This window comes from Typopeltis vanoorti, chromosome 10 (assembly GCF_054136105.1).
Source record: "Typopeltis vanoorti isolate ZY-2024b chromosome 10, IOZ_Tvanoo_1.0, whole genome shotgun sequence".
NCBI classification, from domain to species: domain Eukaryota; kingdom Metazoa; phylum Arthropoda; class Arachnida; order Uropygi; family Thelyphonidae; genus Typopeltis; species Typopeltis vanoorti.
Genome location: NC_143558.1, coordinates 113,388,865 through 113,414,881, shown reverse-complemented (window position 1 = coordinate 113,414,881; position 26,017 = coordinate 113,388,865). Strand labels below are relative to the sequence as shown.

The 26,017-nt window shown below is 35.5% G+C and overlaps 1 protein-coding gene across 2 annotated transcripts in view; it reads right to left on the bottom strand.

Annotated features, from left to right (window-relative positions):
• The window catches only part of Acf (ATP-dependent chromatin assembly factor large subunit), a 383,051-nt gene that overhangs the window by 64,451 nt on the left and 292,583 nt on the right, over positions 1-26,017 (bottom strand). For both annotated transcript variants that reach the window (XM_090399798.1, XM_090399799.1), the window contains 2 exons: positions 21,919-22,064; positions 4,588-4,829 (listed from right to left, as the gene is read on the bottom strand). In XM_090399798.1, coding sequence (XP_090255924.1) covers positions 4,588-4,829; positions 21,919-22,064 — 388 coding nt within the window. The remainder of the gene's footprint in view (positions 1-4,587; positions 4,830-21,918; positions 22,065-26,017) is intronic.

The following is a 26,017-nucleotide window of genomic DNA, read 5'->3' as shown; positions in this document are numbered from 1 at the left end:
ATAAACAACCAGTAATAAATTGTGGCCGTATACATTTGGTAGCTCAGTAAATAACTACAGGGAGGGGCTAATTCAATGAACTAATAATGCTGATCAAGTTATTCATCTAGACATAGCAGGATTATGTGTGAGTTGATGGAACAGTAAATAATCTTGTACAACTTGTTTTGCCACATATTTACTTCTGTGTTATATTTTGGTTTGTTTTCTAAGATTTTTTTTTACTCACTGGTGATCAGTATCCACTCAGGTCAGGAAGACAATTCACCTTTCACAACTCGTTCCCTGGATATCTGGAGAATCCAGGAAATGGGTTGGTGTCATTATCCACCAATATCCGAACATGCAGAAGCTCTCTCAGCAAAGCGGGTCCCCCAAATGTTTGAATCGTGACTAAAAAGAGGGAATGTGTGCTCAAGGAATTTTGGGTCATTATGAGAAATCAGGTGCAAATATTTTGTGTGATTGTTGATGAAATATGACTTCATCATTATGACCCAGAGAACAAACAAGTCAATGGAATGGAGACACAAAGATTCTCCACTACCAAAGAAGTTCCGAACCCACAAATCAGCAGGGCAGGTTCTTGCCATTGCCTTTTTGGGATACAGATCGTGTGATCCTTATCAAGTCCCTCAAAAATTGCAAAACTGTTACAGCAGCATAAGTTTATTCAACAGTTATGAGAAGGAATTAAAGAAAATACTGAAGGAAAAACACTACAGGAAATTGAGCAGGCAAACGTCGCTTTTGCAGGACAATTCACCTGTACATGAAACCCAACAGACAATACACAACTTGGGCTGTCAATGTCTGCCTCACCCACCCTATTCACCAGACCTGGCGCCATCTGACTATTTCCTATTCCTAAATTTAAAGAAACACTTGAAAGGAACAAAATTACCACAGATGAAGTCATATCTGCAGCTGAGGACGAGGTTCATGCCACAAGGAAAATAATTTTTTCTCATATGATTGCAAATGATGCAGCAGTGTCATTTGCAAATCTGACTAACAACCATCATCCTTATGCATACAGTATTACTTCCACATTATCATTTTCTTATGAATCATCATCAAATTCCTGCCATGTACCCTCAAGGGAGTACAGGATATGATAGTACTACATGAAAAATTTACATCATTACTAACTTCCTATCTACAATTTTCCTCCAAATCAGTCTGTTACTTGTCAAGACTTCAACATCATTAGATCTTATATTTCTATCATCTAAGGCACTTTGTACGGTATCAATCCACCTATATCTTGGTCTTCCTCTGGGTCGTTTTCCTGCCAACCTGGCAGAGAACACTTGTTTTGCTAATCTTTCTTCTCCCATTCTGTTTAAGTGACTATACCACCCGAGATTAGCTCTGCTAATGCATTCCTGGATGTTGACAAAGTAAAGTTCTTTCCTAATATCCTTGTTTTTAATATGATATTGCCATTGATGCCATCTGTTCAGGCCTCTAATCTTTCTCAGGACTACCATATCTGTGTTCTCTAGACTTTGGTCAAGTGTTTTACCTTCTGACCCAGCTTTCAGATCCAAAAGTTAAAACTGGTTTGAACACTGTCTTGTATACAGCTAATTTAGTGTTCCGACTAATTTCTCTCTTATTCCACATGACTTTATTCAATTGACTTCCTACCATACGAGCTTTGTTGATTCTGTTGTCTATTTTCATATTTAATTTACCATCTTCACTAAAAATCGTGCCTAAGTAGCTGAAATGTTTTACTTATACCACAGGTTCCCCATTCACAACACAGTTGCCATTTTCAACAATTCTACCTATTTTTATTGTCTTTTAAATGGTGACCTTCATACCATATCTATTACAGCAGTTATTCAATTTAGTCAGGGCATCTTGCAGACTTGTGGCAGATTTATTTAGAAGTATAGTCTGCATAAAGCAAACAGATGACATTAACAACTCCAATTTTGATATCATGTTTAATACCACTTTCCTTCATAATGTGATCCATATAGATAATGAATAACAGAGGGGATAATGTACATCCTTGTCTCACACCAGATTTAACAATAAACCATCTTCCTGTACTTCCTTCAATTCTAACCGCTGACTTACAACTCAAATAAAGACTAAGTATTGCTCGATATAATGCCCCATCGACACCATATAACTGTAGCGTATTGAATAGCTTCTCTCTTGGCACCTTGTCATATGCCTTTTCCAAATCAACAAAACTTAAATACAGATCTCTGTTATATTCCCATGCTTTCTCGACTATTTGTCGTAAAGTGAAAATCTGATCCTAACAGCCTCTATTCGGCCTGAATCCAGCTTGTTCTTCACCAAGCTTTTCTTCCACAATTCTTCTCAACCATTTCTCAACTATACTTGCATAGATCTTGCCAGGAACACTCAGTAGGGAAATACCTCTGTAATTCTCACATTCAGTTTTATTTCCCTTTTTATATATGGGTACTATGAGAGCTCTACTCCAATCATCGGGAATTCGTCCCTCTGTCCAGGCTTTCTGAACTATGCAGTGCAGCCACTGTCAGACTTTTATAATACCATTTCTGGTCGAATACCCTCTACTCCTGCTGCCTTACGACATTTCAAGCCTTTGATGGTTTTTCTACTTAAAGTATGGATATGTATTCCTGACTGCATGCCTGGTCAGTGTTTTTTACCACTGTGCTGTCATCACTGCTTGTATCATTTAGCAGTTTTTCAAAGTAATTACTCCATAATTCAAGGATATCTTTTTCTCCCGTTTCCACGTCACCTTTGTCATCTCTAACTCCTTTTACAGCACTTTTTCCTCCATTCCTAAGCTTCTTCAACAACCTCCAGAATATTTTGCCATCCTCTTGATATTTATTTTCTATATTCTTGCCAAAGTCCTCCCATGACTTTTATTTAGCTAGTTTTACACAGTGTTTAGCATTCTTCCATTTGTCTGTATTCTCTAAGAGCACAAGGTGAACTTATTTGACAGGAAATTTTGATATGCTTTCTTCTTTTCCTTCGCCATGGAGTTCTGATTTTTCTATCCTTGCAGACAACCTCACCACATTCCTCTCTGGCTGAATCAATCAGGGTTTTCTTCAAGGCTTGCCACTGAATCTCAAAGGTTTGGTTCCTGTTCTCAAACTCTTTCATTTTTTCTTCAATAATCTTTGTGTATTTTAGTCTACAGTTCACATCTGAGAGCTACTCAACTTTTATTTGGTGTAAAACCTTCTTACATGTTATTCATTTCAATATGAAATTCAATTTTATCCTGTTCAAGACTAAATAGTGATCACTTCAAATCCTCTGTACACTCTGGTGTCCTGCATCAGGGAGAAAACATCACTATCAACAACATAGTCAATGAGACTTTTCTTATTCCTTGCCTCTTCTCTCCATGTGAATTTGTGCACATTTTTATGTTGGAACATGGTGTTAGTAATAACCAGTCCATGTCATGAGCAGAAATCCAACAGATATTTGCCATTATTATTAGCTTTGCTCTTTTCTCCAAATTTTCTCAAAATATTTTTGTATGTCTCACAATCATTTCCTACTCTGCTATTTAGACCCCCAACAAGGACCAACTTTTCCTTTTTCATTGTATTAGTTGCTTTTTCTAAAGCATAAAAAAATCCCTCCACTTCTACCTTAGTAGAACCTTCTGTGGGACCAGAGGCACAAATAAGTCTCATTGTCCAATTCCCCATTCTGATATTATCCCACATCACTCTACTTGAGACTGTCTGCCATTCAAGAAGATTAGCCTGGTATTTTGTGTTGAATACTATGTTTACTCCTCCTTTTCCTTGATTGTCATTTCCTGAATATAACATTTTGTATTTATTGCTCAGAAAGATCTCACCAGTTTTTGTCTTTTTTGTTTCAGTCACTCCTATTATGTCGATCTGGTACTTATCTAATTCTTCAGCTAGCTCCATTTCTTTGCCATTCAGGCTTCTTATGTTGATAGTACCGATCTTTAACTCTGGTGATGTTGAGTTGCGGTTTGCTTTCAGATTTGTTCCAGTAGCTGACTTTTCGCTGTTTGCCCTGGCGAAAACAACATGGGCCTTGTTTAACCGGGCGACGCCCCTGCCGGCATGAAATTTTATCATGTTGTACCATCATTTTGTACATTGGTTTAAGCCAATAAGATTACACATCCATTTTACTCCTACCCTATTCATTCTTGAAAGTCTAGGAACAATCCAATACTGTATCATTTAGATATTTTGTAAGTGCTTCCATGTGCACTGTCAATATTCTGCCCATCCAACAACTGACACCATGGCACAAAATCCAGCATACTTCTGAGTTGGTCATAATTTCCTGCTTTGTAGGAAATTATTTGAATCCAATCGAAACAGAATATACCCAATCATTGCTTTTATACTGTCTCAGAATCTGGAGATGTTCAATATACTATTATGATTATTGAATTAATCATATTTACATAATCAAAACCAACATTAAAAATAGTTACAAATAATTAAAAAAATAGAACAAAATATCAAACTGGACTTATCCAAAATGACAAAGATTTAATTTCTTTTCTTAAATTACATTGAAAAATCTACTACAAACATTACTACTTACCTGCTTGTTTTAGTTTAGCACTTTTTGCTGCCATAGCAGTACATTCTGGACAATGCCAAGGGCCTCTGGGAATCCTTCTCAAAGGAGGTTCAACACATTCTAAGTGGAATGCTAAGGGACATTCATCACAGCATATTAAAGTTCCTCTTTTATTACACGCATAACACAAATCTTCATTTTGATCGCTCGCACTATCTTCCTTTTCTTCATCATCATCCTCTTCTTCTTCTGCTTCATATTCGCTACAAAAATAAATCAGTAAAATAATTGTTTCTACAAACGTATAAATTTTATGATGTGGTGCTGAAGCAATGGATATGAATTTAACTCTGAGTTATATAGGTGCTGTTGGATTCTGATTATGTAGATATTAGAGTAATTATTATTTGCTTCAGAATCCAACATGATCTTCCATCACAAAGGCTACATTTGTAAATATTATTTAATGTAAATAACTTAAATTATAATTTGATATCATGTAATTACCTTAATTATATCTAATATTTAATTGTTTAATCAAAGATATAGTAATAAGATTCTGTATTAAATATTATTAAGCTATTTTATTTATTGTTATGTCAATATTATAAGAACTTGTATTTGTAATTTAACTACGCATTTATTGAAATGCAAATATTCTATTTATTCTTGTTTGTGAAAGTTTAACATTATGTAATAACTGAATGTAGTGGTATAACCTTATGTAACGTTAGCGAAAATGTGTACGTTTATTTGTTGTCATGGAAACGCGTGAAATAAACGAGCGTGAGTGGAACAGAGCGAGGGCTGGAAAAAGAATAATAAAAAAATATAAGAGGTAACAAGAGAGAGTTGGGACAGAAACTTGGAAGTGAAAGGAAGCAAGGGCATAAACTAGAGAAGTAGAAGTAAATGAAAGGTTCTTAAGGGCAGGAGTTAAGAGGATAATTTTTATAAGTGAGCAAGGACAAAGTGAATTTTATAGTTAGCTGAAAGTGAAGCCAGCAGTAATAATAAAAGGGAAATTGATGCTGTAATCGGATAATATAAAAAGCTGGACGTTCAAGGAAGAATTCTGAATAAACCCAGTTGGTCTAGAATTGCGGCTTATTTCCGATTTGCCCTAAGGAGAACCGCACAGTGTTTTAATTAGTTTATGAGTGGTAACAAGGATAGTTGAAGTACCCTGCAGTCGATGTCTGGATTTCTGAAGCGCGATTGATAGTGTTTTAATTATAACTGTGGATAAGTCTTGTAGATGTGTTCTTAAGTGAAATAAAAATAATTTAAAAGTTTGCTCACAATTTGTATTTGATGTACTAGGAACTATTTCCGGTAAGGACTATCTTAGAGTATTATTTCAATGCTTGAAGAATTGAGTGTTAATTACGCTACGCTTAACCTAACCTCAACTGTGGAAACTCTTTGTGATTGAGAGTTGAAGTTAAGAATTGTTAGAGAGATATTTTCAACTATTAGTGCCTGCGATATTTTGAACTTATAGCATGACTGAGAAGTGTGTGAAAACTGATTAGATAGGAAGTTCTATTATATTTATATATGTGTAGGAATTTTGTAACTCAGAAGCTGAGAAAGTGTATGTGAAGGCTTGGAAGGTTGTGATTGACTTGGCTTAATGTTTGACTTGTTTTTATTGTTTAAATTAGAAGTAAAATTTATGTATGTATTATATGACCTATATTAAATGTTTCATTGGTTAATCTAACTATTGTATTTGCCTGAATTTCTTTTTACTGCACCGTTCACAAAAATTCGAATCTAGCGGGAATCCCAGAAAGAGAATATATACTTCGGCCTGATTGAATGAAAGACTGCTAACTAACTTTGAATTGATCCTACTATTTCATATAGACTTATCTAAGGATAGAGTGGCGCAATATAATAGAAATTTCTCTACCCTTGGATTAGTGATCAATTTACAATTAGTTTTTTTTTTTTTTTTTTTTTTTTATGAAAGTGACTTGTAACAAGATGGCGGATTCGAACACAACATGAAGAAAACAACGTCACGACAGTGCAATACTTCTGATGAACACCACAAGAATCATTTTCACTGCTCAGTTAACGACATATCTGGTTCAACCGTTGTTAATTCTGAACATTAACAACAGCTGAACCATGAAATAAACTGCAAAATATATATTATGCTGAGTGAGTACTAGACAAAAACGAATTTTACACACATCTAGGAAATGGATGCACAAAATTTTTCTTTTCAGAAATTCTAATTTTAGAGTCTATAATTTCTGAAACTATGAAAACATACTACAAAAGCGAATTTAATGATAAACCATACTTGTCACCTATTTTATTCAGTAATTTCTAATGTCTCCACTCTAATATTATTTTAATCTATTCAAACTTAATACACTAATTAGTAATTTTTAGACTGCATTGTGTGGGTAAATTGTTGCTGACATCAGCTAGTTGCAGAGGCATATTTGTTTAGAGCATCTGGACAGTATAGTCACTTTTAATGCTTGCAATTTTACAGATTATAGCTAGATGAAAAAAAGAACAATATAAGATAGGAGAATTACTATGTTAATGCACACATTGAGACTGGAAACTTGCACACAAAATGTTTTTCATGCACTGATGGGTTGAAACAATTAGAGGGAACATTGCATTGGGCACAAAAGTGACAATTTCTCTTTAAGGAAAGTGAAGTGAACGTGATTCATTTTCACATGCTGAAGATTTTAAACATGAGTTTAAAGCTGCTACACTGTTCTGCAGTTTCTCAGGAATCAAAATTATACGTTGTCTCAAGTTTTTTTTTGGGTTAGAATGCATATTAATTATATTTGACATGAAATCATGTTCTTGTTTTTATTACCAACTTCACGATTAATATGGAGACAGATGACTCCATATCAAATTGTCCTGGTGTTTCATTATCTACAGCATATCTCCTTTTGGAGAAGAATATTGCCATGTGTTATGGGGACTAGGCCCAGAGAAAATACAAAGATGTGAACAAATGGTTTTTTTTTTAAAGGACATAATGCTTGACAAGAAATTTTATTATTTGTTACATATGAGCATGAGCAAAAAAAAAAAAAAGAAGCTACTATGCAAAGTAGCTTTATGACTGTGACTTATATACATATTTTCACTAATGTAAAACACACAAATTTTGAAGATATAAGTTAAAATACCAGTCTTGTATTTGGAGCAATCAAAATCCTCCCTAAAAATGTTTGATGCTATCCAGAAAGATTCACTGTAATCACTTTTATTTTAAAATAGATGTTTTCTTTTTGACCTACACCTTTCCACTGAAGCTGTCCACCCCATTCTTCCTCTTACCTATCAGCATATAAAAAAGTAGCTAATAGTCATCATTCATTTAATTCAGCTTCTAACGAACTGAACCACATTTTTTTCTCACAAGGACTATAATCTCCAACTGTTCACAAAACACTAAATAGATTTCCTCTTTCTTTATTTGCCAACATATGGATTTTACTATCTCTTATGTGTGATAAAGATGAAGCTCAACTGGATAAAGGAGATCGTCTACCTTATAATTGGACTTTCTGAAGGCTGCAATGTTAACTAAAGTAAATTAAGATAGATATGAAGCACATGACATGGATAGGAGGGTGGCTGATATACATGTATCAAGGAATAGTATACTGTTGGGCAAAAACAAGAACAGCGCTTATTTAACCAAGTTAATTAAGAGGAGGCCTGGTTAGCGAGTGATTAATGTATCCATTCTCCAGCCAAGAGGCTATGAATTTGAATCCTGCCAGTGGGGATGAATGTTTGTGATTGTTCTACTAACTCCTTTGTGGAAAGGACATCTATGCCCTACCATTTCTTCCAGCAGAAGGCTTTACACCCCCCCCCCCAAAAAATCCAACGAAGTACAGGAGTGACTATATGGCATCTATGACATCACATGTGAATAACTAACCAACTAACTAAGAGGAATTAGCTCCTCTTTTATATCAAAATGGTAAGTTACATTTCAAACAGATTAACAAGTATACAAGGGTGGTCAGAAAAGTTCTCGGCCTAACAATGAAAAAACAAATTTATAATTTCAAAATTATTTTTATTTTTCAACATAATCTCCCTTAAGACTAATACATTTATTCCAGCAATGCTCCAGCATCATTATCCCATTCCTGAAGTGGTTCTCAGTAAGATCTGCAAAATACCCTCTACAGCTGTAATTACCTCTTGATTCGAAGAAAAACAATGACCAGCAAGGAAGAGATAGAATTCAGAGGGAGAACATCCACCCTATTCCCCAAATCTGGGGAATAGGGTGGATGTTCCAACAATTCATAGTACAGATTCCTTAATTTTCCCATTGCCAAAACACCTTTGTGGGCAGGTGCATTGTCCTGATGAAAGATGATTTTTTTCTCTTCTGCAAACAGGATCTTTTCTCACAAATTTTTTCATCTAGTCTGGTTAAAAAGACCAGAATAATATTCTGGTCTTTTTAAGAATAATATTCCTCCGGTTATTGTTTTACCCTTTTCAAGATAATTAATAAACAAAATGCCTTTAGTATCCCAAAACACTGATGCCATGACCTTTCCCTGGTGGAACCGACTTTGTCTTCTGTGGTGCTGAACAACCAGCTTCTATCCACTGTTCAGAGATTTTCATGCAAGTGCATTTTCGATTTGCTGTGAGCAAGCGCGGCACCCATTGCGCAAAGCTTTTTCATTTGCAATTCTTCATGCAAAATATATCCTACACATTCTTTTGAAATGCCTATAGTCCCAGCAATTTCATGCACTCTGACTAGCAGATCATCCAATACTCGATCAATGATTTCTGGTGTTGTTACAATTTTTGGACGTCCTTCACGTGGATCATCTTCAAGGCTGGTACGGACACGTTTAAACTTGGTAGCCCATTTCTTAACTGTCGAAAATGAAGGAGAAGAGTGCCTATAAACTTTTATGAACTTCGAATGAATTTCTTTTGGTGTTAAACCTTCTTTTACAAAGAATTTTATAACCACACAATACTCGATTTTATCCATTTCAAGGGATACAGACAACACTTTTGCTTCAGACAGCTATATAAAACAAACTACGTGATAGAATGACTTGCAATTTCACATAGATGATTATGAGAGATGTACCAGCTTAGAAAAAACAACAACAATATAAATCTTGCTGACAGTGTTGCCATCTATGGTTGAGAACTTTTCAGACCACCCTCGTATGTGACCAAAAACAAAGTCATTACCAAAATATATGTTGCAGATATCAACATGTTCCTTCATATTCCCTGGATGTAACATCTTCATCTCAAAAAAATCCAAGTATGTCTAAAAGTTTATACTTCTAATATATATATTCTTGCAAATGTGGATGCAAGAAGTTTTAAGACGAGTTGGGATGGAAAGTGTTCTTTCCCTCCCAACTCGTCTTAAAACTTCTTGATTTGATATTCTCTTTGTATAGCTACTAATCTTTTCTATCTTTCTATAACACCACATTTCCAATGCGTTAATTCTTTCCATATATCTCGTTCTGAGTGTCCATGACTCACTTTCATAACTTGCAATACTCCAAACTGTTGCTTTACCTATTCCAATTCTAACATCTATTTTAGTATTCTTGTTTATTAAAATTCTCTTCATTTCCATAAATGCCAATTTAGCTTTGCCTATTCTATTTCTAATGTCCAACTCTGAGATCCAGCTACCTAAATACTGAAATCTTTCCTCCACATCTTATCTTTACATTATCTCCTATTTTTCTACCCATTATCATTATCTTGGTCTTCTTTGTGTTAATTCTTAGTCCGTACTCTTTACAAGAGTTTTCAATTCTTTGAACAATTTATTGTAATCCACTTTCTGCCATCACCACTACATCATCTGCATATCTTAAGTTATTAATGATTCTTCCATTTATTTTTATTCCTTCTTCTACATCCTAAGTGCCTCTCTAAGCATTTGTTCACTATAAAGGTTTAACAATAATGGTGATAACTTGCATCCTTGTCTAACTCCTCTCTCCACCAGGAATTCTCCTGTTTCCTCTCCATTTACACATACTGACGCTGTTCGTGACCAATATAATCTCTTTAAAATTTCCAAGTCATAGCAGTCAATATCAATATTTTCTAGAATGTCAAAAAGCTTTTTATGTTTCACTGTATCAAATGCCTTTTCAAAATCTAGAAATCCCCAAAACAATTTTCCACCATAGTTTAGAGTTTTCTCCCCAATAATTCTTAGACAAGTTATAGCCTCTCTAGTTCCTCTGGTTCGGAATTCAAACTGTTCCTCATTCATTTCTTTTTCTATTTTATTCCTAATTCTCTCTAAAATTATTTATGCCAGAATTTTTGCTGTGCGAGTTATAAGACTTATCGTTCTAAAATTGTTATAGTCTAAAACTCCCAGCTTTTTTGGAATGGGGATAAAAATTGATCTTCTGAACTCCTCTGGTAATTCTTGTCCCTCATAAATTCCGTTAATAATTTGCCATAACACTTCCATACCTCTTTCACCTATATTCCTTATAAGTTCTATTTGTATACCATCTATTCCAGGGGATTTTCCTTCTTTCATCTTTTGAATTGCTAGATTCAATTCCTCCCTCATGATTTACAGCCTCTGTTTACTATTCTCTTTCATTTGATTTTCTCCTCTTTCTCTATCTTCATAAAGTTTACTTACATATGCTTCCCATCTCTGTAATATCTTCTCTTTTTCTATCAGAATTTCATTCTTCTTTCATTCTTGATTGCTCCAGTCCTTTGCATCTTTCTCCTTCCTGTCATCATATTAATGTTTTTATAAACACCTTTCATGTCATTTCTTTCTGCCTTTGCTATTGTATCTATACTAATTTCATCTAACCATTCTTCCTTTTTTCTTCTTATCTCTCTACTCGAGTCTTTATAATGCTTTTTTTCTCCTCTGTTTTGCTATTAACTAACTTTCTTCTTTGTGTTATTTTCCTCAAAATATTGTCCGTCATCCATGGTTTCTTTCTTTTCTCTCTTTCCTCTTCTTTTTTGACTAAATGTAATTCTGTAACAGTAATTACTCTTTCCTTCAGAATCTTCCATTTTTCACTTACATCATCACTTTCTTGTATATTTCTCTCATTCATTTCTTCCTCTACTTTCTTTGTGAATTCATTCGCCGTACTTGGTATCTTCAGCTGTTCCATGTTCCATGCTTTGTTCTGTTTCTCTGCAGTTACCTTTTTAAGATTAATCCTCATCTTAGTTGACAACAATATATGATCTGTATCACATCTTTTATGTTTCAATATCTTTTAATATAAATAGTTTTTAGATATTCTACTATTTATATCTTTTAGATATAAATAGAAGAAATCAGATAGATTTCTTCTACTATTTATATCCTCCCCTGGGGCTTTCCACGTATACAATCTTCTTGGATATTTCTTAAACCAAGTGTTCATAATTGCTAAATCATGTTTTCTACAGAAATCCAACAACATATCTCCTCTTTCATTTCTCACTCCCAATCCATATAAGCCCAACAATATCTTCCTCCCTTCATCTTCCGATTTTTGCATTCATATCGCCCTGTATTATAATTATATCTTTTGTTTCTTTCCATTTCAAACCCTGTTCTATATCGCCTTAAACTCTCTCTATCTTCTCATCCTCATAATCACAAGTAGGTAAATATATCTGGATAAGTAGAATTTTTCTTAGTTTTGCTTTCATCTTTACCACCAAAACTCTGTCTGAGATTTGCCAGTTGTCTTCCACACATCCTGCCACTCGTTTATTCAATATTATACCAACACCTTCTTGATGTTGCTCTTCCCCTCCTGAGTAAATTATTCTCATTCCATCCTCTGTTCTAAAATCTCCTTTTTCTTTCCATCTCACCTCAACCATTCCCAGAATATCTATTTTCAATCTTAGCATCTCCATCTTTACAATCTTCAATCTTCCAGTTTTGGGGTGCTTAAGGTCAAAGCTGTATAACTGAGAGGAGACCTCCACATAGCCTTTAAAGGAATGCGGAGAACCGACCAGGGCTTCTGACCTAATGTCCAATCCTCACCTTCTCGTGGTGCACCCATTTGGGTATCTACTTGGATACTGAACGAACGAGGATGGGCTGGCAATTTGGGATTTAGCCGACCAAATTGTATTCTTATTGGTTAAACCAAAATAAAAAAAATGATGGTATAACATGACAAAATTTCATGCCGGCTGAGGCGTCGCCCAGTTAAACAAGGCCCCATTGTTTTCGCCAGGTAACCAGGGCAACCAGCGAAAAGTCAGCTACTGGAACAAATCTGAAAACAAACCCCAACTAAACATCACCAGAGTTAAAGATCGATACTATCAACATAAGAAGCCTGAATGGCAAAGAAATGGAGCTAGCTGAGGAATTAGATAAGTACCAGATCGACATAATAGGGGTGACTGAAACAAAAAAGACCAAAACTGGTGAGATCTTTCTGAGCAATAAATACAAAATGTTATATTCAGGCGATGACAATCAAGGAAAAGAAAGAGTAGCCATAGTATTCAACACAAAATACGAGGGTAATCTTCTTGAATGGCAGTCAGTCTCCAGTAGAGTAATGTGGGCAAATATGAGAATGGGGAACTGGACAATGAGACTTATTTGTGCCTATAGTCCCACAGAAGGTTCTACTAAAGTAGAAGTGGAAGCATTTTTTGAGGCTTTAGAAAAAGCAACTGACACAATGAAAAATGAAATGTTGATCCATGTTGTGGAACTAAATAGTAGAGTAGGAAATGATTGTGAGACATACAAAAATATTTTGAGAAAATTTGGAGAAAAGAGCAAAGCTAATAATAATGGCAAATATCTGTTGATTTTCTGCTCAGGACATGGACTGGTTATTACTAACACCATGTTCCAACATAAAAACATGCACAAATTCACATGGAGAGAAGAGGCTAGGAATAAGAAAAGTCTCATTGACTATGTTATTGTAGATAGTGATGTTTTCTCCCAGGTGCAGGACGCCAGAGTGTACAGAGGATTTGAAATTGGAAGTGATCACTATTTAGTCTTGGGCAGGATAAAATTGAATTCCATATTGAAATGAATAACATGTAAGAAAGTTTTAAAGCGAATAAAAGTTGAGCAGCTCTCAGATGTGAACTGTAGACTAAAATACACAAAGATTATTGAAGAAAAAATGAAAGAGTTTGAGAACAGGAATCAAACCTTGGAGATTCAGTGGCAAACTCTGAAGAAAACATTGATTGATTCTGCCAGAGAGGCACGTGGTGAGGTTGTCTGCAAGAATAAAAAAAATTAGAACTCCCTGGTGGACACAGGAAGTTAAAGAGGCAGTGAAGGAAAAGAAGAAAGCATATCAAAAGTTCCTGTCAAATAAGTCAGCTTGTGCTCTTAGAGAATACAGAGACAAATGCAAGAATGCTAAACACTGTGTAAAACTAGCTAAACAAAAGTCATGGGAGGACTTTGGAAAGAATATAGAAAATAAATATCAAGAAGGTGGCAAAATATTCTGGAGGTTGTTAAAGAAGCTTAGGAGTGGAGGAAAGAGTGCTGTAAAAGGAATTAGAGATGATAAAGGTGACATGAAAACAGTAGAAAAAGATATCTTTGAAGTATGGATAATTACTTTGAAAAACTGCTAAATGAAACAAGCAGTGATGACAGGACAGTGGTAAAAAACACTGGCGAGACATGCAGTCAGGAATACAGTGAAGTAGAAAAAGCCACCAAAGGCTTGAAATGTGGAAAGGCAGTAGGATTAGATGATATTTGACCAGAAATGCTGAAGTATGGTGGTATAAAAGTCTTGCAGTGATTGCACTGCATTGTTCAGAAAGCCTGGACAGAGGGACGAATTCCCGATGATTGGAGTAGAGCTCTAATAGTACCCATACATAAAAAGTGAAATAAAACTGAATGTGAGAATTACAGTTAAATTTCCCTACTGAGAGATATTTAACTGTAATTCTCTGTAATTTAACTGTAATACTGAGTGTTCCTGGCAAGATCTATACAAGTATACTTGAGAAACGGTTGAGAAGAATTAGAAGAAAAGCTTGGTGAAGAACAAGCTGGATTCAGGCCAAATAGAGGCTGTCAGGATCAGATCTTCACTTTACGACAAATAGTCAAGAAAGCATGGGAATATAACAAAGATCTGTATTTAAGTTTTGTCGATTTGGAAAAGGCATATGACAAGGTGCCAAGAGAGAAGCTATTCAATACGCTGCAGTTATATGGTGTCAATGGGGCATTATATCAAGCAATACTTAGTCTTTATTTGAGTTGTAAGTCAGCAGTTAGAATTGAAGGAAGTACAGGAAGATGATTTAATGTTAAATCTGGTGTGAGACAAGGATGTACATTATCCCCTCTGTTATTCATTATCTATAGGGATCACATTATGAAGGAAAGTGGTATTAAACATGATATCAAAAGCTTGGTGAAGAACAAGCTGGATTCAGGCCAAATAGAGGCTGTCAGGATCAGATCTTCACTTTACGACAAATAGTCAAGAAAGCATGGGAATATAACAAAGATCTGTATTTAAGTTTTGTCGATTTGGAAAAGGCATATGACAAGGTGCCAAGAGAGAAGCTATTCAATACGCTGCAGTTATATGGTGTCAATGGGGCATTATATCAAGCAATACTTAGTCTTTATTTGAGTTGTAAGTCAGCAGTTAGAATTGAAGGAAGTACAGGAAGATGATTTAATGTTAAATCTGGTGTGAGACAAGGATGTACATTATCCCCTCTGTTATTCATTATCTATAGGGATCACATTATGAAGGAAAGTGGTATTAAACATGATATCAAAATTGGAGATGTTAATGTCAGCTCTTTGCTTTATGCAGATGATGTTATACTTCTAAATAAATCCAGTACAAGTCTGCAAGATTCTCTGACTAAATTGAATAGCTGTTGTAATAGATATGGTATGAAGGTCAGCAATAAAAAGACAAAGACAATGAAAATAGGCAGAATCACTGAAAATGTCAACTGTGTTGTGAATGGAGAACCTGCGGAACAAGTAAAACATTTCAGCTACTTTGGCACGATTTTTACTGAAGATGGTAAATTAAATATAGAAATAGACAACAGAATCAGCAAAGCTGCTATGGTAGGAAGTCAACTGAATAAATTCATATGGAATAAGAGAGAAATCAGTCGGATCACTAAATTAGCTGTATACCAGACAGTGTTCAAACCAGTTTTAACTTATGGATCTGAGAGCTGGGTCAGAAGTAAAACACTTGACCAAAGACTAGAGACCGCAGATATGAGAGTCCTGAGAAAGATTAGAGTCGTGAACAGATGGCATCAATGGCAATGTCGTATTAAAAACGAGGATATTAGGAAAGATTTGAAATTGTCAGCATCCAGGAATGCGTTAGCAGAGCTAATCTCAGGTGGTATGGTCACTTAAACAGAGTGGGTGAAGAAAGATTAGCAAAACAAGTGTTCTCTGCCAGGTTGGCAGGAAAAAGACCCAGAGGAAGACCAAGATATAGGTGGATTGATACGGTACAAAGTGCCTTAGATGATAGAAATATAAGATGTTATAATGTTGGAGTCTTGACAAGTAACAGACTGATTTGGAGGAAAATTGTAGATAGGAAGTTAGTAATGATGTAAAATTTTTTCATGTAGTACTATCATATCCTGTACACCCCTTGAGGGTACATGGCAGGAATTTGATGATGATGAATCTTCCAGTTTGAAGTAAGGTATTCACATTCCAAGATCCAATGCGAAAATTACTTTTAGCCCTTTTTTCACATGAATACATTCATGACTTCAGGACTTAGGCAGCAAAAATATAAATATACAGATCACAAAGTTGACTAAATAGTGAAAAAAAAAAAAAAAAAAAAAAAACCTTTGCAAGACAAATAAATTCATAGTAACCAATAAATGTAAAATTGTGTGGCATGCATTAGTTAGCAAAGTTGAAATCTGATGTTAAAAGATTCAATAAGCTATTTCCATATGTCACTCATCAGTTCCTTAGTTTTTATTCAGTAATCCATTTGAATGGCCAACCATAACCAACTCCTTTGGAAGATTCTTTTTTACATAATGCATGAATGAAAAGTTCCAATCCACACAGTTTTCCAGACCAGATCTATCTTTTCTTTTATGCTTGACATCTGCAACATGTTCCTTCTCTCTCACCTCAAATACATGGCTTGTTTGTCCTATCCAAGTTAAATAACAAGAGCATGGAATTCTATATACCCATGGGTATTCTTGAGGACCTCAGGAAGCAATGAACAATTTGAATTGGTTTAAAAGTTACTCTAATGCTGTGATCTTTGAAAAGAGATGGTATTTTAATCGAAAGACTACCAATATATGGAATTATGATTGAGTCTTTATATCTCTATTATAGTGGTAAGGTTCAAAAATAAAATTTTGTCAACTATTTTTTGGAACAGCATCAAGGAAAAATGGGCTGAATACAAGTTTGTTTCAATTCTATAGGCCAGACTATACTGATATGACAGCTCATGAAATAACACAAGATGTGTGTTAATACTGGGTTGCAAATTTTGAGCACAATTTGAAGAATATCATCTGGAAAAGAATATTCGGAATACATATAAACTGCAAAGCTGTGAGAAAAACTGCAAAGTATACTCTATTTGATCACAAAAGAAACGAAAAAATTATGAAAGATTTAAACCAAGAATCAGTAATAGAAAAAATTATAAAATATAAACATAAATGGATGGAACACGTTCAAAGAATGAAAACAGAAAGATTACCAAAACAAGCCTTAAAGTACAAGCCATTAAGAAAAAGAAAACCAGGATGTCCTCTTAAACGATGACTTCTAAGGCCAGAACAGGCCACGCTAGGCCTAAATCCTATGCATGATGATGATGACATATAAACCATTATGGATTCCTCTGATGTCTTTCAGAGAATAATAACGCTAAGAAGGTAACCTTATCTTTTGGTGATGTTGCAATGGTACCATTTTGAAGTGTAAAAGAGAGGCAGATGTGGGGAATGGACAGAAGGCAAACCAATAGCCTTAGCGAGGAAGTAGAAAGCTTGATAATGTCTGAGTAGGAGGTAGAAACAAAAATTAGACCATGAAAAAGGAATAAAAATCTGTCACCCCCATATGGTACTTGCAATGCCACTCACAATGCTATATACTTATCTGAAATCATTATTTTATTTAAAACACTGAGATGTACTATGGAATGTCCTTCAGTACTTCTTCATGTAGCTTCCTCAGTGTGAGGGTGCGGCACCATGTCCTTCTAGTTCCTTTCTGTTGGCAGCTCTTTGTTTTGTTTCAGAATAGTCATCACATGATCCTGTCCTTGATCTTATTATCATCAAACAATGTCCTTCCTTTTTTATCTCTTGATCTTCTTTCCTGCTGATCACCCTTGGTACATGTCCTGCCAGCCTCATCTTTCTCTGGATCATTTACTGTAATAAAGATTTCTCTGTTTTCATTCTCTGTAGTACCTCTGCATTTGTGGTATAGTAGAATTGCAGGCTTTACTTGTTACATGCTCTAAACTTCCATTACAGCAGAAAACATAGAAAAATGTATTGCTTTTACAGATTTTTTTCTAGAGACAAGTTCATGGAAGAAATTTCATTATTTGCTTTTACGATATACATGGACATTACAAATATCCAACTTTTGTTTGAAATACTATTCTGTTGTCAATATTGAACCAAGATACATTCTAATATTTTGTTTTCATAAAAAAAAAATTACGAAGGTTGTTAGAAAAGTTTGGTAAAAAAACAAGTAAAACACATTTTTTTTTGGAAAAAATCTCCTTTATTTCTCTACATAGTCTCCATAGAGGTTTACACATTTGGTCCAACGAGTTTCCAATTTTTTCATCCCATCTAAAAAGTAGGATTTGTCAAATTGTGCAAAATCGTCATTCACAGCCTTGATGACATCCCCGTTCGAAGAAAATTTTTTCCCATCGAGCCAATTTTTAAGTTTGGGAAAAGAAGTAGTCACATGGGTTCAAGTCTGGTGAATACGGATGTGGAACCAATTCAAACATCAATTCCTGCAATTTTGCCATTGCGGCAGCCAATGTCTTTATGAAAGAGTACTTTTTTGTGCACCAATCTTGGCATTTTTTCTTCAGTTCTTCTTTTAAATGGTCCAAAAATAAAGCATAATAGACTCCTGTTATTATCTTACCCTTTTCCAGATAGTCCCTAGATGAGTCTTTGGACTCCATGGAGGTGACAAATAATAATAATAATAATTCCTTGGGAATCCTATAAAACAGTGGCCATCACCTTCTCAGCTGACAAAATGGTCTTCGCTTATTTCAGAGCTCTTTCACTGGGTACTGTCCACTGTTTTGACTGCTGCTTGGATTCAGGTATGTCCAAGTTTTGTCTAGTCACGAATCGACGCACAAAATCCCGAATTGCAATTAAATATCGCCAAACACTGTTGAAATATCTTTTCGCATGTGTTTTTGATTGATAGCCAACAATCATGGCACCCATCACGCACAGCTTTTTCATGTGCAATTTTTTGCACAGGATATTATACACCCATTCAGTTAGATGCCTACAATCTCACTCGGCAGTCTTCCATAACGATACCATGGATTTTGTCAATCATTTCCCTCATAGTGACCTCGGTCGGGCATCTGAAGCATGTTTCATCTTCGATGGACTTACGACCACGTTTAAACTCAGTTATCCAAAAATAAATAGTCTTTAATGCTGGTTCAGAGTCCCCATGAACTGCATTTCACTTGGCTTTGATCTGTGCAGTCATCCACTTTTTCAAACAAAAGTGCTTTATCACTGCACGAAACTCGTTTTTCTCCATTTTTATGAAAAATGCAAACACGATCATTTTAAATGTTTGCCAAATGAGATCTATGCATCGCACTTGGCTAAAATTTTGCTAGAGGTCACAAAAAAAGATGATATGCGCAGACACTGGTATGAATGGACAAATTGTGTCACAGTCTACTGGAAATTAACCAAACTTTTCAAACAACTCCCGTAAAGTCTGTGTGGTTTTATCAAACAATTCTTGTTTTTAAGTTTAGAAACTTTTTTTTTTCAATTCAATCATTACCCAAAATTTTGCATATTTGTACAAATTAGATACTACTGAAAACTATATCAACTTTTGCTAACCAACAACCCTCAATTAGGAAATATGGCATGTCACTTATGCTTCTTCCTCCATTGAGTAAAGCCAACAATTAAAAGGCTAACTTATGCACATCAACCAACCACCTTATGTTCCTTCCAAGCACAACTGGGTGCAAATATGATAGGATTTCTTTTAGTAGTTCATATTCTCTGATGGTGACATATAGCAAATTATTGCCTATTTTTTTTTTCTCTCTCTTTCACTTGCTTTTCTTTCTTCTTAACCTCCCACCAATCTAATTTCTTTTGGGTCAGATTTCACATTAGTTCATTATGAAGATTACAAGTGTGACAGCAAGCTACTATTTTATCTCAAAACTTAAGTTGATAATTCATTTGGATTTAATTTTTTTTGTGTTTTATAATTTTATTATATTTCTCTCATTAGTAATCATTTGAAATCTGTGTTTTATGTTGTCCTCTCTCTCTCTCTCTCTCTATATATATTTTTTTCTTTGTGTACTAAATCCATTGTCCCTCATTCCTTAATGTATGGTTTCTCAACATCCCCAACCAAATCTATTGTTACTGTTATGATATGTCACTTGAAGACCATAATGTCTAAGAACTTGTTTATTTGGCTTTAAAATATCAACGAGCATTTATAATCCTTTATTTTTCTTTCTTGCCTTCAAACAACGTGCATCTTTTCAGATGAACACTACACGTTTATACACACATGTAGAACCCCCCCCCCCCAACACACACACCACCATTTTCCTACTGTTACCACAACTAATAAAAATTTTGATGCTTTCATCCACAGTTTGAAGGTGATTTGCAATTCAAATTAAAATGCCAATGCAAAACAAAATTGATAATTTTCTTGAATTAATATTTAATTTTTTTCTTGATTTTTTAAACCAACATAAATAAGACAACAAAGGAATTACAAGCTCTTACATTCTCAAAATGTAACAAGCTGTTCTCTTGTTCCTATAGTGAGCATCTTTTCTCTATAACCAGATGTAGAGAATGACTTCTCAGTTCTGACCATGCTTAAGCATAATCTATCAAACACATAAGAAATTTAGTTTAATCCTTTATCCAAGTGTGTGCAAACAAAGTTTGCGCCTGAAAGTATCTTCAGGACTGGGGTAAAGTGGTACAACACTGGGCAACTCCTTGCAAAGGTGGAGCAAGCTACCAACACTCCTATCTCAGTATCTCCCATAATGCAAAACACATCTCCTTGTGGATATGTATAATGTTATGCATTAAGAGAAGGGCCTACCCAGACTAGTTTCGACCTTTATTGAGGTCTCTTCAGTGGGAGCCAGGCCCAAGTGGAGATACCAGGCAGAAGAATTAGCAAGGGTCATCTCCTCCTATATTGGCTGCCAAACGGTGTGCCACCTTTAAAGGTGGCACACTGTTTGGAGTGTTGGTAGCTTGCTCCACCTTTGCAAGGAGTTGCCCGGTGTTGTACTACTTTACCCCAGTGCTGAAGATACTTTCAGGCGCAAACTTTGTTTGCACACACTTGGATAAAGGATTAAACTAAATTTATTATAGTCTGACCAAGTGAAAAATAAACCTTTCACTATCAAACACATATTTTGTGTGTAACTATGAAAGCAGCATAATGCACTGCTTTCATGTCCTGATAACAGTGACACTTCCATGACATGAGTCACAAGATGGACTGTTCATTTGAATTTTTTGAAGAAAAGTAAAACTAATTAAAACAGAAAAGGAGAAATTTTAATACATTATGCACTTATAACAGTTAAATTAACTCACCTATTTTAAGTTGCGATGCCACTGCTTGGGATTTGGTATCCAGCAAATGTAATGTTAAAATCAAGACCAATAAGAACTAAATAAAGCAAAAAAGGTAATATATACATCCATGATACCAAGATTGCTGGAAAAAGACCCAGAGAAAGAACAAGATCTATGCAGATTGATTCAGTCATGAGTGCCTTATGAGGCTGAAATGTTATTACACATGACAATGCTGAAGTGCTGACAAGTAACAGACTAAATTAGAGGAAAATTGTTCACAGGAGACAGTAATAACAAACTTAATTATATAGTCCCATCATACTAGCCTTGCTGGTATGCACCCCTTACGGGTACATACCAGCAAGTTGATAATTAATTCCTTTACAAAGCTGCATATCTAGAGGGATAGGTTCTTTTTCTTCTTTGGCAAAAACTTACCTGTGCACAGTTTCTCCTCTTGAATCATCACTATCAAATTCATCTTCACTTTCCATGTATGATATCCGTTCTTGTTTTCTTAAGGAAATAGGACCTCTTTCAACAGGTCTGCATGTTGCACAAAACCAGTTGCCTTCAGGAATTTCCTACACAAGGCAAAATGAAAAAAAATTACATTTTTTAGATAATTAAATTTAAGTTAATTAAAAAAATTTCCAATTTCAAATTGATCATATCTTATCACAGCAGAAAGTTTCCTTTCTATCCTTCTGGTATGCATTTTTACCTCAGAAGAGGCTGCCTGTAGCTCAGGGAGATGAGACAATGCGTTTCAGTTGGAAAGACCAGGGTCTGAATTCACAGGATGAAAAGAACTTTTCTCACAGCTCATCTTCTTATCTGAAGACGAGTTAGATGGATTTATATGAAGATAGCAGTGGGGAGGAAAGCTGATCATTTTTAGAAACAAAGAAAGAACAGAGAGTAATCCTCATATCTGTGCCTTCAATCTGCTTACAGATATTACTCATCCAAACTAACACGGGTGCATGATGAAATTTTTGTAAACATGATTTCAGACCTCACCACCAGTTCAGTTGATCATACAGAAATGTCCTTGATCTTTATAAAGATATGTGTGGAATTGCAACAAAAGGTCCAATTATCTTAAATATTGATATAATTTTCAAATTTTATAGACTGGGATATCAATGCAGTTAATAGGTTTCAAAGAACAATCCTCCTTGTGGATCTTTGGTAAATAATGAGAACAAATTCTAAAATAAGTTTTTAACAGTGTTGTTTCAGCTGATAACTCCATATAGTAGCGAGTTCAGGTGCTTCGTCTGAGTTTTAGGAGATTATGACTGAGCTATTCATAGGTGGATCTATTCAGTAGGAGCGATTTTTCTGTTGTAATCTGTTCTGTCCATTACTACAGCTATCATTAAGTGGCTGTAGTAAGTGACAGCAGAGTGCAAAGTTCAGCAGTAAAAATGTCAAGTGGTAGAAGCATGAACACACTTCAAACCACAGCCTATTGGCATCAACATCTGAAAAATGGGAATGTTGCACAAGCAATCAATGTACCAAAAAGTATATCTGTACTTTTAATAATACAGTCAAATTTCTGATTATTATTGTTGTTACTATTATTACACTGGCATCGTCATGGTTTCCATATACCCATTGTTGGAAGCTTCTGGGCAAAACAAATCTAATCCACATCCTTTCTTTTAGGCTTGCACGGTGATCCGAATGCATTTTTAAAAATTATGGAGACAACTACCGTGTTTGAATAAAAACTTTAGTTTAATATAACTAAAATCTACAATTCGACCTTTATGTCAAGGTCATCTTCTGGAGCGTACAAATATACACAAGAAACAAGCTATACTACAATCAAACTGGTTCGTTAAAGACACTGACCAACGCTACCACAATTGTTGGCCTGACCTCTGGTGGGGAAAAAAAAAATTATACATCAACGCTAGAGTCCTATTATTTGTGTTGTCTACTATATACATATATTAACATCATTCCAGCCAGTTGGAGTGGAATGGTTTCTAATACTAGCGGATTGGATAGAGTCCTGACTTATGTTGAATCTTTCATATTAGGTTGGCTGAATGTGTGCCATCCAGATCCTTGGAATTTTCATACCATCTTTGTTATTGATATTTGGGTGGTTTATCAGGATTTCACAGGATTCCTTAAATTTTCTTTCGTACCAGGTTTTTGTGCGGTGTAAGGAGCAGGTGCTTTTCCAGTTGATTTGGTGTAAGGTGTTGAGTGCGTGGTCTGAGAGGCCTGCTTCACCATAATGGTTATATTTGATGTGTCTAATGTGTTCTTTCTTGCGTATAGGGATTGTCCATCCTGTTTCACCAATGTACGGTAAGTTACAGGTGCAGCGGATGCAATAGACTCCAGGATGCGCTAATGGGAGGAGAGGATCCTTAGAGGAGCTGAATATGGTTTTAAGTTTAGTGGGTGGTTTAACAGTGGCATCGAGGTTATAATGTTGTAGGATTCTGTTGATTTTTTCCGATAGCCCTTTAATGTATGGGATGGCTATGGTTTTACTGTAATCTAGATTCGTTTTTGTTGTGGTTTTATAGAGTATTTTATTGACAGTATTTTTGTTATAGTCATTATTTATGAATGTGTCACTAATGATTTTTAGTTCTTGTTTTAGGGCTTGCTGGTTAGAGCAAATAGTTGTGGCTCTGTTTTTAAGGGTGTTAATGACTCCATATTTTTGTGCTGGGTGGCTTGCTTTGCCTAGCTACAACACAAAATCTGGTTTCTAAATTACAATCAGAACTATCGAACTATGTTAATCCAGACATTCTACAAACACTTGAAAGAATTACTGACAATTCGGCCAAGCATACCCTGGAAAAGAATAAAGAAAAACTCAAGAAAAAATTCCACAGTTTGAAACAACGGCAAAATATGGCGGCCAATCACAGGACTTCTTCCCTGAGAAACAACAATGAACAACAAACAAGGGAGACAAGGAGCGATCAACCACCAACAAGCAAGAACCATGTGATTAACCCATCAAGCCACACCCTGAACAACGGCGAACTTACGTTACTGAATAAAGGACTGAACTACGCAATAGCACCGAAAAAGGTAAACAAATTGGATTTTATCTACCACATTGAAAGAGGCATCAGATCCCTACCTAACAATATAGCAGATAAAATACGACTAGAAACTAGTAATGTCCTAAATACGAAGAAATCCATACAGAACAAGCTGACTAAAACAGAATTAGCAGCAATTAAATCATTAAAAGACAAACAAAACATAATAATAATGAAAGCGGATAAAGGCAGTGCCACTGTTGTCCTTGACAGGTCAACATACTGCAAATTCGTATTATACATACTGCAAATGAACCAACTAGTAGCCGATAACAATACATATAAAATGGTAAATTATAACCCAACAAAAAGGATAAAGGATAAAACAGAAAAACTACTAAAGTCCGTCACTTCTTGGCCACCAGACACAGTTAAAAAACTCAAACCCAACTACGCCCGACCCCCCAGAATATATGGGGTTCCGAAAATACACAAACAAAATGTGCCCCTTCGACCAATCGTGGAAGGAATAGACAGTCCCAATTACCACCTAGCCAAGAAATTAGCGGCAACACTCAAGGAGTTGGTAGGTCATTCCCCCTCCTACATAAAAAACACACAACACTTTATAAACAAAATCAAAAACATAACACTCGACAAAGACGACTTATTATTCAGTTTTGACATTTCTGCCCTTTTCACTAGGTCAATGACACAATTCTCCTACTACAGAACAAATTTCCACCCGACATTATGGCCCTCTTTGCCCACGTACTAAAGTCCGGTTACTTCGTGTGGCAAAACAAATTCAACCTACAAAAGGAAGGTACAGCCATGGGCTCACCATTATCCCCCCCTCCCCAATCGCTAACTTCTACATGGAAACCTTTGAGCAAAGGGCTCTTGATTCCGCCAAGCTACGACCGACAGTCTGGCTCAGATACATCGACGACGTGTTCGCGATCTGACCGCACGGGCAACAAACGCTAAACACATTCCTCAGCCACCTAAACAAACAACACGAACGCATACAATTTACCATCGAAATCGAAAACCAAAATTCGCTCCCGTTCCTAAACACACTAGTTACACGTCTTAATTCAGGCAGTCTATCCTTCACGGTCTACCGAAAACCGACACACACGGGCCAATACATACATGCGAATTCATACCACCACCCAGCACAAAAATATGGAGTCATTAACACCCTTAAAAACAGGGCCACAACTATCTGCTCTAACCAGCAAGCCCTAAAACAAGAACTAAAAATCATTAGTGACACATTCATAAATAATGGCTATAACAAAAATACTGTCAATAAAATACTCTATAAAACCACAACAAAAACGAATCTAGATTACAGTAAAACCATAGCCATCCCATACATTAAAGGGCTATCGGAAAAAATCAACAGAATCCTACAACATTATAACCTCAATGCCACCTTTAAACCACCCACTAAACTTAAAACCATATTCAGCTCCTCTAAGGATCCTCTCCTCCCA